This window comes from Ctenocephalides felis, unplaced genomic scaffold, assembly GCF_003426905.1.
Source record: "Ctenocephalides felis isolate EL2017-DRISC unplaced genomic scaffold, ASM342690v1 CF-g0.4_SCAFFOLD_01170, whole genome shotgun sequence".
In the NCBI taxonomy this organism is placed as follows: Eukaryota; Metazoa; Arthropoda; class Insecta; order Siphonaptera; family Pulicidae; genus Ctenocephalides; species Ctenocephalides felis.
The window spans coordinates 6115714-6131419 of NW_020537324.1; the positions used below are offsets into that span (position 1 = coordinate 6115714).

Consider the following 15706-nt stretch of genomic DNA (forward strand, 5'->3'; position numbering starts at 1 on the left):
ATTATATGTAATTATCGTTATCGTAAGGCATATTTATATGATAAAAAATTTTATTTAATGAAAGTGAGTATCTATTCTTCATTATTATGAAATCTTGCCTAATTTTAAAACAGTAATTTTTTTTCAAATATCTAGATATGTAAGATTATCGTTGCATCTTATTGGTCCATTATATTAGTTTTCCAAATATTGGCATTATTCTAATCCTATTTTATACCTGTAAAAATAGTAATTTATTTATTTTTTATCGTATACAATTTTAACAATTTCTTGTTAGTGTAGATCATTTAAATTTTTTTCCTGGAAATTTCGTATTCGTCTTACTGCACATCCTTTTGGAGTTCTTTTGATCTGCAAAATGAAATTGATTTTAATTATTCCAAAATGAAAAAATACTCGATAAATTAATATCACAAAATAAGATAAAATTGCGAGTAATTTGATCAGTTTTTAAAATATGTCTTAGAAATAAATTGTTGAAATCCATTAATCAAAGTATTTCAATACTTACATTTTTCAAAGCAGAGATTTTTCGGGGAGATTTATTTTCGCATATAAGATATAAATTATATCTTGTACCAGATAACTATTGACATACAAAATTATATTACTATTTTAAAAATTAAATTATTACGCGATTTTTGAATTTTATACGTACTTGTTGAATGTCACGAATTGCTCTTCTATCTGTAACGACAATTTACAGTTTTTATTAAACATAATTGCCAAATACTAATATTCACTAATAAGGCTGATTATATAAATTTTATAAATATATTAAGTTTATTTTTAAATTTTTTACATGTTATGTAAAATATTAATCTTAGATGTTATATTCGTCAATGAAATATTTAAATTGAAATAGGATTTTATGTAAGTGTTTAAGTAGTATATATTAAATTTAAATAAAATTTTAATAAATGTGTATCGTAAGTAATCTGTTATTTAATTTACCTCTTATGTTTATGGTAAAAGTGCATTCTGCTTTGTTTCCTATAAAATCAGTTGCTACGTATCGGATATGGTGGAGTCCAGAAATCAGCAGAGTTCCTGGTGCCTAAATTTTATTTATTTAAAACTCATATAAAAGGTAATCCGTTTTTTCATCAAATATTAATAAAATTTATGATAGATATTTGTAATAATTTACATGTGATGTTTTAAGGTCCATTATCTGCTGTGTTGGTTGAAATTGTGGAACAGGCCAAATAACACTCCTGGATTTTTCTCCTGGATTCAGTTGGACCTCAAATGAAGTAGGACATCGTAACACCGTTAATGGTTCCATAACTAAAAATTGTTGAAGTACATAAAACTGGATTCAATATTAAGGTAAGATTAATATAAATACATTTACCTCTAACGTTTACTGCAAATCTACAAACAGCAACTTCTGAACTTGCTGGTGTTCTCGCCCGGAACGTGAGAAGAGTTTTTCCGGGTTCAAAATTTCCTACAAGTTGTTTTGCCCACGGTGGATAAGAATCCACGTATCTATAATAGTAATAATTCTTAGTAATTGATATTTTTTAATCAATGTATGGAATGTATTTCAACTTACTTCCACCAATCAACATTGGATTTCGGTCTTGATATCCATACATTTCTTGCAATTTGTTGATGAGGTTTTAATTGTACATTAATATCCTCTGGACAAATAATAAACGGAGTCAAACCATCTACGAAATATTTGATAATATTTGTATTCAAGATTAAAGGCCTAATTTATATTTATCTTACCTTGTTTTCTATTACATCTAATCAGTGATGTGTTATAATTCCATTCGTGATTTTTCATGCAAATGATAACTTTGTTATATGATGATTTATATCCTGATTTGCATTCTAAGTAACATGTGTCTCCAGGAATATGCTTACCTGAGTTGCAGCTCTGGGGATAAAATGTTCCATGTTCTAAATTTGGTAAATCTGGACACGTTGTAGGTACTAAATAATCAAATCAAATAGTGTTTGATGTGGTGCAAATATATTTTTAATCAAACTCACCAATACATTCGATATTTGTATCAGTATTCCATGTTCCAATTGATTGGTTGCAGTAAAGTTCTGATTTTCCAAAAAGTACATAGCCGTCTGTGCAAGTTATTGAGCATTTAAGAACAAAGTTTTCTTCGACGCAATCTATTCGCCCGTTTTCCGGGAAGCTTAATTGTGTACATTTTTTTTCTTGTTCTGAAAACGTATTTGATAGTTTTATTAATCTGTAATTATTATATTATTATGATATTTTAAAAGTGTTACTTTTCCAAGAATGAGGTCTTACTCATACAACCGCCAGTTGGTAGCACCACATGATCTTCAGGACACAAACATTTATAACTGCCAATTGCATTCACACACTGATGTTCACACAAATTAGGATATTTTTGGCATTCATTTACATCTTGGCAACTTTTGCCATTTGTTGATAATTTATAACCAGAGTTGCAAGCACATTTAAAATCGCCTTCTTCATTGATGCAAATATGTTCACAAATTCTGGAGAATTTCTGGAATTCACATTCGTCTATATCCACACAAGTTACCATATCCGATAGTAATTTATATCCTTTCTTACAATAGCAACTTGCTTCGTTATTGATGACTCTGCACCTTTGAGAACAAGGTTTTTCTAAACATTTATTTTGCCTTAAGCAAGACTTTAAATTGTTAGATAAACTGTATCCATTATAACATTTGCAATTGTATGAGCCTAAATTATTTTCACAAATTTGTGAACAGCCTCCGTTATTTAGCAAACACTCATTAACATCGATGCAAGTTACCATATCATTTGATAAAGTATATCCTTTAGGACAAATACAATCATAACCGCCTTTTTTATTTACACAATCATGTGTACAAGGATTTTGAAGAATGCATTCATCAATATCAATGCATGTTAGATTATTTGAGGATAACATATGGCCTAAATCGCACTCGCACTTCCAGCTTCCTAAGGTGTTGACACATGAATTGGAGCAATTACCATTGTCTATCAAACATTCGTTAATATCAATGCAGGTTTTATTATCTTGTCCTAAGTAGAACCCTTGATTGCAAGTACATCCATATGATCCTTCTAAATTAATGCAAGTTTGTGAACAATCATTGTCATGTGCACATTCATCATAGTCTGCACATGATTTACCATCGTCCAGTAATGTATAACCATCATGACATTGGCATGTGGTTTGATTTTTATTAAACTCACAAATATATTCACATCCTCCATTACATTCCAAACAACTGTTTATAATTCTGCACGTATATTTGTCAAGAAGTTCATAATTTATTGGGCACTTGCATTCAAATCCATCAAGAAAATTTGTGCAAATATGAGAACAACCACCATTATTATCAACACATTCGTCTATATCCTTGCAAGTTGTGTTATCATTTTGCAAAAAATATTCTCCTCTACAACTGCATGTAAATGAACCATTAGTATTCATGCATAGTTGTTCACAATTGTGCATATCGTTGGCACATTCATCAAAATCTTCACAAATTTTATTGTTTTTAGATAAAATGTATCCTGCGGGACAACTGCAAAGAATTTCATATTGTTCATTTGTTGCACAGTAATGGGAACATCCACCGTTGTCCGTACCACATGGATTAGCGTTTTTGCATTGATCATCAACCCTCATATAACCAGTTTTGCAAATGCATCCGTAACTACCAATACTATTTTCACAAACTTTATTGATGGGGCAAATATTTTCTCCTAAACATTCGTTGATATCTTCACATGTACCATCAGCAGACATTTGGTATCCGGAGTTGCACTTGCATTGATAACTGCCTATAGTATTTTGGCAATAGTGGCATTCGATATTGTTTTCTAAACATTCGTCTATGTCTAAATAAAATTCATAATTATTGAAACATATTTTGAATGCGATGAAAATAAGCTAGTTAAATTACCTACGCATGTTCCATTATCAAGGCGTTTGAATCCAACTGAACACTCCTCATGTATTATTGATTGTTCATTGCAATAGTATGATCCAAGTATATTTATACAACCAGCAGAGCAAATATTTGCTAAACTAGCATTTTTGCACTCATCTACATCTTTAATGCACACCAAAAAATTTAAGTATTAAAATATGGGTTTCAAGTAATCTTTTATCATTTTTACCTCGGCAAGTTTTCCAATCATCCATAAGCTCCCAACCGTCCGGACAAGTGCAGAAAGCTCCTCTTCCTAAAGGCAAATTAATGCAATTGTGGGAGCATCCAGCGGCCCCGGAAAGGCAGTCGTTTTCGCCCAAACATTTATGACCGTCGGCGGCCAATCGTGTTCCGCGTAAGCCCTCACGTTGGCCACAACTGCAAATGTAGCTTCCCCAGGTGTTTTCGCAAGTATCTTGGCAAGGACCGTGTCCATTGTTTAATAGACACTCGTTGATATCTGAAAAAAATAAATAAACAATAAATTAGATAATTAGATTAAATCGAACTATAAGGATAATTGATAGACAATGAAAAAAATGATAGACAAGAAATTTTTGTTTAATACTTAATAATTTCATTAATTAATTTTTTTTATTTAAAAAACTTTCTAAAAGTATTTTTTGCTAGATCTCTTTAATTTTCATATAATAATTTACTACTATTAGAATAGTTGAATGATATGAGTTGAATTTCAGATAGAATTGACTATTATTGCTCACAGTTATATAAATTTTGATGATTCTAAAAGTCAGCAGTAAAACCACATTGTTGATGTGCGTTTTTACAAATATCTACTTATTTATTATAGAAAATTACCTATGCAGCTACGCCCATTTACAGAATCAACTTGCAATCCATCAGGACATGTACATTCATAAGATCCAGGTTTATTGACACAAATGCCTTCACAATCTCCATTATCCTTAAGGCATTCGTTGATGTCTGAAACATTTAAAATGTAATAGATAATTCAAAATCAAAATTAGTGGAAATATTTCATTTTAAAGAAATATACTAATGATTACCAATACAAGATTTTCCATCGTTCAAGTCCAAATCAAATCCTTCATAGCAAACGCATACTGGTTCACCCTCTTGGAGCACACATTTGTGTTCACAACCTGCCAGTTTTTGGTCACAAATTTCTGGAATATCTGCAATAAATATTAAAAAAATATACACAAAATAGTATGATGCATTAAAAATGAGAAATAAAGATGAGTGTAAAAATGCTAGCATATTAAAATTTTGCACTAGCGATTGTGTAAATACTCTTGATCCTACTATAGTGATTTACAATCAAAAATTTGTTCAATAATGCAAGATAAATCATGTAAATCAATACTTAGTACCTAATGGCAATGGTATACTTGATGGCAACAAATTATTTAACGATCTACCTTGCCTAAGTCCATAAAAATTGGTCATTATATAAATTAGTATTACTTATGATCTACTTCTCGTGTCACATGTATATTATACCCTTCCTTTCATATGTGAAAACCATTTATTATTAGACCATTAGTCCGAATTCGTATTCTAAATGTCTCTAATAGAAATTATCAAAGAATTTCACGGCAGTTTATAAATAATGACCTCTGGCTATATTCTGATTAGAATCAAAGACACTTTATCTTCCATCAAATTATTCAATTTGTCACGCGGGATAGACGAAGCTAATATAATTGATTTTGGACGGAATTTTGATTTATTCGTATTATAATTGATATCGATATGTAAAAATATATTTATATTAATTATAAAATAAAATGCGTAAGTGAATTAGTAATATGATTTAATGAGTTCTTGCGGTGCATAGACTAGAAGCAATGAGAAAATTAAATATTGTCTTTTATATTTACAATCGATTGTTATATGTGCGTAGGATTTTCTATATAGAAAGGCGTGTCAATACATTACTTAACTAATAAATTAATGTCAGAACAACTTAGCTCAACATTTTGAAGTTTACACCTATATTTATATAGTTCATGTATATTGTTAATACTGCATGTGCAAAGTTGCAGAAAATAAAGAGTACACAGGACAAACGGAACTTACGTGATTAATTTTTTACAAGCATCAAGTACATAATACCTACTATTTTTTATTTTAATATAAAAAATGTGATCTATTCAGGGTAAACAGATAAATGTAAAAAAATTCTTCTAAACCGTATAAATCAAAATCATATAATACTCAGTAAAGTGTGTATAACAAATGTGCAATACTTACAATCGTTATTTATTATTCGATTATTTTTATTTTAATACATATATTTCTCCCGTATTTTTTTCGATACACAAAACAACTATGTCAAATGATATAACGATACTAGAGAGAATCCAAGACTAGCAATCTAAGACAAATCTAAATAACTGACTATTGCATTCTATAACTGCATCAATTGATCCAGATTAAAATCCATCAAGAACAATTCTTCATTTAACTATACAGCCAATGACAACTGACCGTTATACTTGGAATATCGCCCTAAGCTTTAAAAACTTTTTGAATAATGAGAAATATCATTATGACCATCACATGATTCACGTAAATTGAAAAAAACTATTTTTGCTCGACTTTAAACTGCACATTTTTTTGAAAGTCTAGACTCCTTGAATTAACTGAAAAAATACTATAAGTGGTTTTTACATGCAATTTGATTTAAGTTTATTTTTTGTGAAATTTTCTACTATTTACCATACTTAAATGTTATAATTCTTCATATTTTGTTTGTTTAGATAAGGTCTAATAAAGGGTATTCTTTTAGAATCAATTATAAATAAATTTATTGTCCTAATTGTTGAGGAGTCATCCATTAATCACAAGAGTCTTAAACGGGGTTTGACAAAAAAACATGAAATATCAGATGGGGGGAGGAGTGGATCCAGTAAATATCACGTTTATTTATTTATTACCTAAATTTTTAAAAAATCCAAAATTTTTCAAAAATTCAAAATTTATCAAAAATCCGAAATTTTCCAAAAATCTAAAATTTTCTATAATCCAAAATTTTATGATTTTTTAGGCACTACGGGTGGGAAGTCATTTTTAAGTATTACCCCAAGAGAGAAGAGGTCAAAAATCCTTAAAAATCGATCACGTGATTAAAGGATGCCTCTTAAGTGTCTAATGAAGACAAATTATAATTCTTATTAAAAATTTAAGAAAATCTTTTACTTTACCTTTATTTTCGATCCTTTTACAAACTGGTCGTTTCCCAATCCAATGTTTTTGGCTACAATACAATTTATCGACATCTCGCAATTCGTAACCTTTTGCACAAGAGTAAACTGCAGTAATAAATACTTTTGAGTTTCGTCTTCGTCTGCAATATGTTTTACATAAATAATGACACATAAAACTGTCAGTTAGTTAATAATATTGTGCACAGTTGCATATTATCTTCATTAAAGGAACAAATCTTATTAACTAAAAGCGACTCATGAAAGGAAATAAAGTTAGAAAGGTCTGTTGGGTAATAATATAGTGATCACTCTTAATGGAAATAGAGTTTATAGTATATTGTAATAGTAATTAATTTAATTAGATATTAGAAAATCAATTATTATTTACCTTGAATATTTTACAGAAAATGTATTTGCAATTTCTGGGGCTCGAATCAATTGTTTTTGAACGCAAGTCAAATCTAATGATTTTGCGAATTCATCATCTATTGTATTATCTTCTAACACTTTTCTTAATTTTCCTCGAAGAATCTTTCGTCTACGTTGTAGAATTTTGATTCTGGATTCATCTGAAAACATAAAATAAATTAACATATTAAAAAATATACATCAGCCAAAAATCATTTTATATGAAATTGATTATTACTAAAGTTTCATTAACACTACATACACTAAGTACAAGAAATTTATTTATAATAGGAGTCATTAATTTAAACAGAGTGTTTAAAAACACATTAAAAAGTAAAGAAAGATTTCTAATAGCTTATGTGTTTATTTTAATCATTATTATATAAATTTAGCAAAGTGTTTTAAAACGAATTGAAAGCAAATAATTAAATATATAAAATGCGTTGTAAATTTTTAAAATTGAACTTACGAGTGAACAAAACGTTGAGTGCTTGAGTGCTTTTTTCTACAATTATTTATATCTATTTAGAATCTAAACAATTCACCAAAATATAATTACAATGACTACATGTATTTATTGCATTAGGCAGAAATGCTGTGCTTTCCCATTTAAATTTTCTGATGTCTTTTAACACATTATTAGCTACCTTATAATTTGTTGTTACTTTAATCATGTTACGAGTTCGAATAATGCATTTATTATTCATAGCGTTTACACATATACATTTTGCATATTGAAAAGTTCAAAGGTAAAGAACTTTTTGCTTCTGCAATTAAGAGTCTTAGAGGTATTAATCAAATGGATAAATGTTGACTATTGAAATTGTTGGAGCAATTTTCAAAAATGCTGGATATGGACAGCAGATTTTTAGGATTGCAATCAATTGAAAGTTTGACTAAGAAAATGTTATTCTAAATTAAAAAAAAGATCAATTATCAATTATTTCAAGTGGTGAGACCTCCGAATTATGGTCACCAAATCTTTTAACTTTGGCCTAAATATTTCAAAGCAACTAAACTAATTGTGCAAAGTTCGTATTGGTGGCATATTAATTGCAACACTTCAATATTTTATTAATAATAATTAAGATGCATCTTACTTGACAATAAATATCAATTTGCAAAAGAAAGACTAAAATATATTGGCCTTGTGCTATTTATTCCTAGCTAGTTCATAACCGTTCATATTAGCAATGTATGGTAAAACATTAATTTTATGGAATTCCATTTCATAAATAATAAAATATTTGCTAATGATGATAACTTATTTAAAATTGCCTAATTTTGAGAATTTTATTAAAATACTCTTGAAACTCTTTAATTCAATATAAAGTGTTAAAAGGCACCAGTAAATGTACATGAGTAAGCATTTTTTTTGTCTAATGCAATAAATATTTGTAGTCATTGTGACATATTGTAATTATACTTATTCTTCATACAATCCTTAAAGTCGAAATGTTTTTGTTTACATTGATGCATTTAAATTACCATATATCTATAGATTTGTATATGTTTATATTACCTGCTAAGCAATTAGGAGGTTCTGTCCAATTACCATTTATACAAGAAATTCTAGATGGCCCATTCATCTTGTGATTCTTATTACAATTATATAGAACACTTGTTTGGTTTTCTAAAGTATAAAATCCATTTTTAATTGAGGGCGGCTTGTTAAAACATAATTCGAAGGCATCTGAAAAAATAAGAAGATTAACTTGTAAACGAATTGAGCAATTATTTTTTACTTCCTTATAATTTAGTCATCTGGAAATTTGTATCCAATCACCTATTAATCATTTTTTTATTCTATATTGAAACCCCTAATTATTGTAATTTTAGATTTTAAACAAAATATTGTCTATTTTTTCTTTTGGTTTATGTTGTTCAAGTATACTGAAATGTTAGAAATATGAAATTGAATGAAAATTTCTTAAACGTTTAAGCAAATGTGTACTTAATTTTATTACTTAGCGCGTTTAACATTTATTTATCTTGGTTTGTCTTTACAAGGTAGCTCAAAGAAGCCGACTTAAGCATGTTGAAAATCTAATAAACTAAAATAGACAAATCTATATTTTCTGGGAAATTTCTCAAGATTTATTTGACACACTTTTCATTGATAAATAAAAACTAATCCTACACTTTCACAAAATGCCTAACTATAAAGTTGTAAATTTGATTATTTCCACTGTTAAATATCAATTTAGTTTAATTATTAATTTAAGTGTTAAATTAAATTTGTTGAAATAGGTATTTTCCAATAGCAATATAGCGTTCTCTTCTTAATTGATGTGCCTATAAAAGTGCAACAATCAATAGTATCGTTAAATATTTATTGTCATGTTATATTTAATAAACAAATGTTTGCTACATACAAAAAGAATTTGATTTCATCGTTAACCTACTTAAAAATTAAATTTTTGAATCGAAATTACAGTCAGTAGAACAATGGGAGTGTAATATGAACAATTTTGCATGATTTTAGAGGAATCAAAATCAGATTTTGCAGATATCATAAATTTTGTTTTATTTATTTTTATGCTGCTCTTTAGTATCGTTTTTTTTAAATGCAAAATATATGACGCTCATTTAAATACTTTATGATTATAATTTGGTGGTTTTGGCAATTTTGGTAAATTAAATTAGTTTATGTATTTTGCATCAAGTCGATCACCCCGAAGATTCTTGAGTTCAAAGTTATGTTCTCTATATAAAAAGTTTGAATATTTGTTAAATTTCAATAAAGATATTTATTGGAAAATTACAAAGATATTTAAAATTTTGATTACATTCAAATGATATTTTAAAAATTTTGCCAGAACCTCTCAGGCTTAAAGAAAACGGTTAATTCAACGAGTGCTAGTAAAATTCCAATCGAAGACATACATATTTATGTATATAATCATGGAGAAAATAATATTGAAAGCTCGATTGCAATCATTTTCAGTACATAGGCACGATATCACTCTTTTATCGAGAATGTATCATTTATTTATTATTATTGTGCATTTTATGTCCACGATGCAAATCATCCAATCTTAACGTGCCGACCAATTTGTTACAGCAACTTTAATAATGCATAATAAGAAAATGCCATAATGTACCTACAGCTAAAATTTATATTACCAACAATAACTTAATATTGGCTTTGAAATTTGAATACAAAAACTGTATTTTGTGAATTTGGTATAAATTATTTTAGATGATTGTTCTTAAATAAAACTACCAAATATTATGTCAATAATAATAATAACCATTATAATGTAAATCATGAATGGATAAAATATCAAACGGAACATTGTATTGCTGATAAAATTTGTGTATAAAATTTAATTCATTTTTTAAATAAATTAAATGTGTACAGCTAAATATTTTGCATTTTAAATATTTTGCTTCTAGTGATATAACAACTGTATCTATATGTTTGATAATCAATCTACTGTTGCATATTTATAATTACAAAAATAATAATTTACTTAAAAAAACAAACTTAGATTAGATTATCTAATCTTAAATTTTTTCAGTATTTCTAAAAGATCTAATAGTTTACACTTACCTGAGCTTTCAATTACGTTGGCGAACAACACAATAATAATGAAAATTGAACTCGTCCGCGACATTTTTGCGAGGAAAAACAAATTGTACTCGTTTGTATACTTTATTATTTTTTTCAAACGTGTTTAAAAATATTAATTTATATATTAGATATCAAAGCGCACCTTGGCTCAAGAAGCAAGTGTTGCTTTGGAGATCACTTGAAGAGAACTAGAGATCAACTTTGCGCTTAGTCCAATGATTTCAACAATCATCCCATCCCTATTAAAAGTTGGAGGCAACTACTTGAAGATTAGAAAAAAAATCTTAACATAATATTGTAGAGATCTTATGCTTTACTGATCGTTATTGAATTATCCTGGTATTGAATCCTGGTAAGCTGGAAAATCCTGATTGTTAGAAGTTTCTTTGTTCGAAAATCTTGGATTAATTATTTTTTAAGAAGTTTGGAATATTTATAAAATCCTTATATTTTATTCTGAAATTATTAAAAATTTTTTTTTAATTTGGAAATTTTGATTTTTTTCAAAGCGATTGCGCTGCACAGCTGTTTTAGAGGTGAGTTTTAGAAATGACATATTTTTTGAGTCATTCAAATTGTGCGACTCCGATTTATCAAAAACTGAGTTGACATTCTTCATTTATCTTTGATTAGACATTTTTCGCATTTTTGCCCCATATCTTAGAAATGGCTGAACCAGGCTGAATCTGCCTTTTGCCAATGAATGAATAATTCCTTGAATAATTTATATTCTTTAAATAATTTAAATCGTTTGATCCGCGTTCTCAAAATCATAAACGAAAATATATATCCAAACAGACATATAGACATACATACATAGATTTTACACACACATTCATTCTATTTTTTTTTAAGTCATGCAAAATGTTCAGAAGATCAGAAGGGGCCGTCCAATAATCACGTGAGCGAGTTTATATGGATTTTAGGACCCCCCTCCCCCTTGGTGATACATGGTGATATTCAAAATTACGCATCCTCCCCCACCAAACATCACGTGTATTTTTAAAATACAAATATACATAAAACTGTACATTTTTTTATTTTTTTTTTGAAAGTGTTTCATTTTTTTTTAAAGAAATCAGTTAAAAAATAAATACACGTGATATCTTACTATACATCTTCCTTCCCCACGTGATATTTTGTCAAACCCCCCTCCCCCTAAAAACCTCACGTGATCCATGGACGCCCCCTAAATCGTAAAGATATATACAAATTTTCATTTCCGTTTTTTACTAGTAGTTGAAAATAAATTGTATAAATTTTCAAGTTTACCGAAAATTTCGAAAAAGGATATTAGCAAAAAATGAGTTTTTTCTATCCTTGTACAAAGTTCACTCCACTGATGCAGGTGACCAACTTGCAAAAAATGCTTAGGCATTACGGACACTAATATTAAATACTTATAAATACAAGGAATTCAAATATGAATACTTTATGAATTGAATGAAAGTATTCGTAAATAAATTGCCTGAAATTAAAAAAAGGATATTAGCAAAAAGAGAAGTGTAAGTTTCCTTGTATGAAGTTCACTCCAATGATGCCGGATGCCAACTTGCGGAAGTCGACAAGGTATTCCGGAAACCAAGGCAAAATACATATAAACACAATAAAAATTCTATGTAAACACGTTTTGAAATAGAGGAAAGTATTCATAAACAAATCGCCTGGAATTAAGCAGTTTAATCTGACATTTAAAAGTCCAGTACAGAGCTCGCCACCAGTATAGCCAACCTCCAAACCTCTCCCACGACGGCGTGACAGTCACGCGCCATCTCGTCGCCCCGTACGCTCTCTGAGTATTCAACCATTGACAGCTGCTTCCTTTCGAGTTTCGAGTCGAGTAAATTCATGCATTTTGTTGCGTCAGTTCTAAAAATTATCTCGTGTAACAGCACAACACTCGATTAAGTAATTGTGCAAGTTTAATCCATGGCAAAAGGTTATCTTTTCATAGTCGGTTTAATGTGGTATTAACTTTTACAATTTCACATTTCTTTTTTCTAAAAGGCAAGGTCAGTGCGATGTCTGTTATGTGTCTAACACCGATGAGAATCTTCAAGTGTTTAAAATGTGATGTGAAATTAATCAGGATTATTATTTGATTTGTTTTTCGTAAGTGTGGTGTTTTATTTTTTATATTCAGGATTTTTATTTGCTGATGTGTGGAACAATGGCAACTGTTAAATTAAGTGCTCAGGATAAGAAGGACTTAGATAAATTCACAAAGTTTTTAGCTTTGAAATCTGCACAGATTATTGTGCAGAGCAGGCTTGGAGAAAAGTTACTACACAGTGTAAACCCCAACAAGGCACTGATTGGGTAAATATAAAAATAAATTTGTTCATATTTATTCATTACTTCACCATTGTAATCATATCCATGTAAGATGACACTTACTAAAAAATGCAAATTTTACATTGACAATGTCCTTTTTCCACTTTAATATTGCAATTCAAGACATTCTCGATGTGCTCCCTAAAGCCAAGAAAACTTATAAGAGCTTATGAGAGCATAAACGAAGCAGACACAGCAAATTTATTCATATTATCTAAAATAATAATAATAAACAGTAGTCTGCCTGGAAAGCTGGTGCATTGTATGAGAGCACCACAAATGAAAGATTCCATGTCCCTCCCTTGTTCATTATTCCCATTACCATTTCATCACCATAAATCACTTTTTATTCACTCTTATGAATTTTTCTTTCCATAATTCCTGGTCCTGTGCTTCTTTGTCCCAATCCTTTTAGTCCTTCTATTTTACCTTCATCGACTCCATGTGGAAGGCACTCCTTTTACAGAATGGGTCCGATCCAATTTACTTCCCATTTAATGACTGATTAATAACATCTTTATTTGTTACGTTAAAGTAATATCATAATTGTATGTTTAACTCCTTTAGGACCTACTCTGTGGGCTAATAAAATAAATAAATATTTACTCACTTCTTTACAATTATAACCATAAATCACTTTTTATTCACTCTTATGAATTTTCCTTTTTAAACTTTTGCTTCCATACTTCCTGGTCCTGTGCTTTTTTGTCCCAATCCTCTTAGTCCTTTTATTTTACCTTCATCGACCCCATGTGGATGGCACTTTTTTACAGAATTGATCTGATCCAATTTTCTATCCATTTAATGATTGATTAATAACATCTTTATTTGTTACCTTATAGTAATATCATAATTGTATGTTTAACTCCTTTAGGAGCTAATTGTGGTTCATGTAAAAAAATAAATAAATATTCTTTTTCAAACTTTTTCTTCTATACTTCCTGCTACTGTGTTTCTTTGTCCCAATCCTCTTAGTCTTTCTATTTTAACATCATCGACTCCATGTGGAAGGCACTCCTTTTACAGAATAGGTCCTAATTTCCTTTCTATTTAATGATTGATTAATAACATCTTTATTTGTGACCTTATTGTAATATCACAATTGTATGTTTAAGTCCTTCAAGAGCTACTCTGTGTTCCATGTAAAAAATATGTAAATATTCTTATTCACACTTTTGCTTCTATACTTCCTGCTCCTGTGCTTCTTCGTCCCAATCCTCTTAGTCCTTTTATTTTACCTTTAACAACCCCATGTAGAAGGCACTGCTTTTACAGAATGGGTCCGATCCAATTTCCTTTCCATTAATGATTGATTAGTAACTTCTTCATTTGTTACCTTATTGTATTATATAATTATATGTGTAAGTCCTTAAGGAGTTACGCTGTGGTCTATGTAATAAAATAAATAAATATTTACTTCTTTACAATTGTAATTATTCATTCAAAATGCCACTTATTAACAAATATAAGAGTCTTTTATACTTTCAACTATTTTTTCTCTTTCAGTTTAATATTGCAATTCAAGACATTCCCGATGTGCTCGCAGAAGCCAAGAAAGCTCTTCTAAACGAAGCAGGCACAGCAAAACTACCAATATGTATAGAAATATCATTAAGAACACTTGAAGGTGATCAAATGATTCTTGAAACTTGGGTTTTGGGTATAGTGCCAGAACAGTGTGACCCATTGGTTAGAGTTCAATATACTGTTTATAATCGTATGGGTATTTTGTTAAAATCACTTGTGTCTGTAACGAGAGTCACACCTGCTTATAAGTTATCACGAAGGCAGGGTCCAGATTCTTATGTTATATACTATCGAATATATAAAGGAGAGCCACAAGTCCATAATTTGGGTAAGTGGTAATTGAATACATTCATTATATATATATATATATATATATATATATATATATATTCATATAAATTTCAACGGATGTCCATCCAGTTAAAAGAAAACTAACTTTGTTTCACACACCATGTTGTGGGCTACATTTAATTTCAAAATAATTTTTCAAATGAAATATATATTTTTCTTATTTTTACAAATATGGCTGCTATTCAAGTTTTGTGTTTATTGTTTTTTTTTTTTTAGTCATTTGTGGTTAATAATTTATCCCTTTGTCGACTGAAGAAGAGTCTCGAAACATATGGATATCTAAAGAAATTTAATCCCAACTTAGTTTTTCTCTTTTATAACTCGTTGGATGCCCATTATATTTTTTCATTTATAT

The 15706-nt window shown here is 29.1% G+C and overlaps 2 protein-coding genes across 2 annotated transcripts in view; one reads left to right on the forward strand and one right to left on the reverse strand.

The window, feature by feature from the left end:
* Positions 1-273: 273 nt before the first annotated feature.
* Positions 274-9151, reverse strand: LOC113366100 (fibrillin-2-like). The gene is made up of 17 exons (XM_026607651.1): positions 9085-9151; positions 7543-7723; positions 7152-7294; positions 4989-5117; positions 4780-4905; positions 4148-4420; positions 3931-4080; positions 2285-3865; positions 2008-2193; positions 1741-1947; positions 1562-1679; positions 1358-1494; positions 1151-1290; positions 955-1057; positions 659-687; positions 512-586; positions 274-351 (listed from the first exon to the last, which is right to left on the reverse strand). The coding sequence occupies exons 1-17, from the start codon at positions 9149-9151 to the stop codon at positions 274-276; spliced, it is 3723 nt and encodes a 1240-aa protein (XP_026463436.1).
* Positions 9152-12955: 3804 nt separating this feature from the next.
* Positions 12956-15706, forward strand: part of LOC113368081 (autophagy-related protein 13 homolog) — a 154853-nt gene continuing 152102 nt past the window's right edge. Inside the window, 3 exon segments of the mRNA XM_026609645.1 lie at positions 12956-13421; positions 13424-13458; positions 14980-15328. Coding sequence (XP_026465430.1) covers positions 13298-13421; positions 13424-13458; positions 14980-15328 — 508 coding nt within the window. The 5' untranslated portion in view covers positions 12956-13297.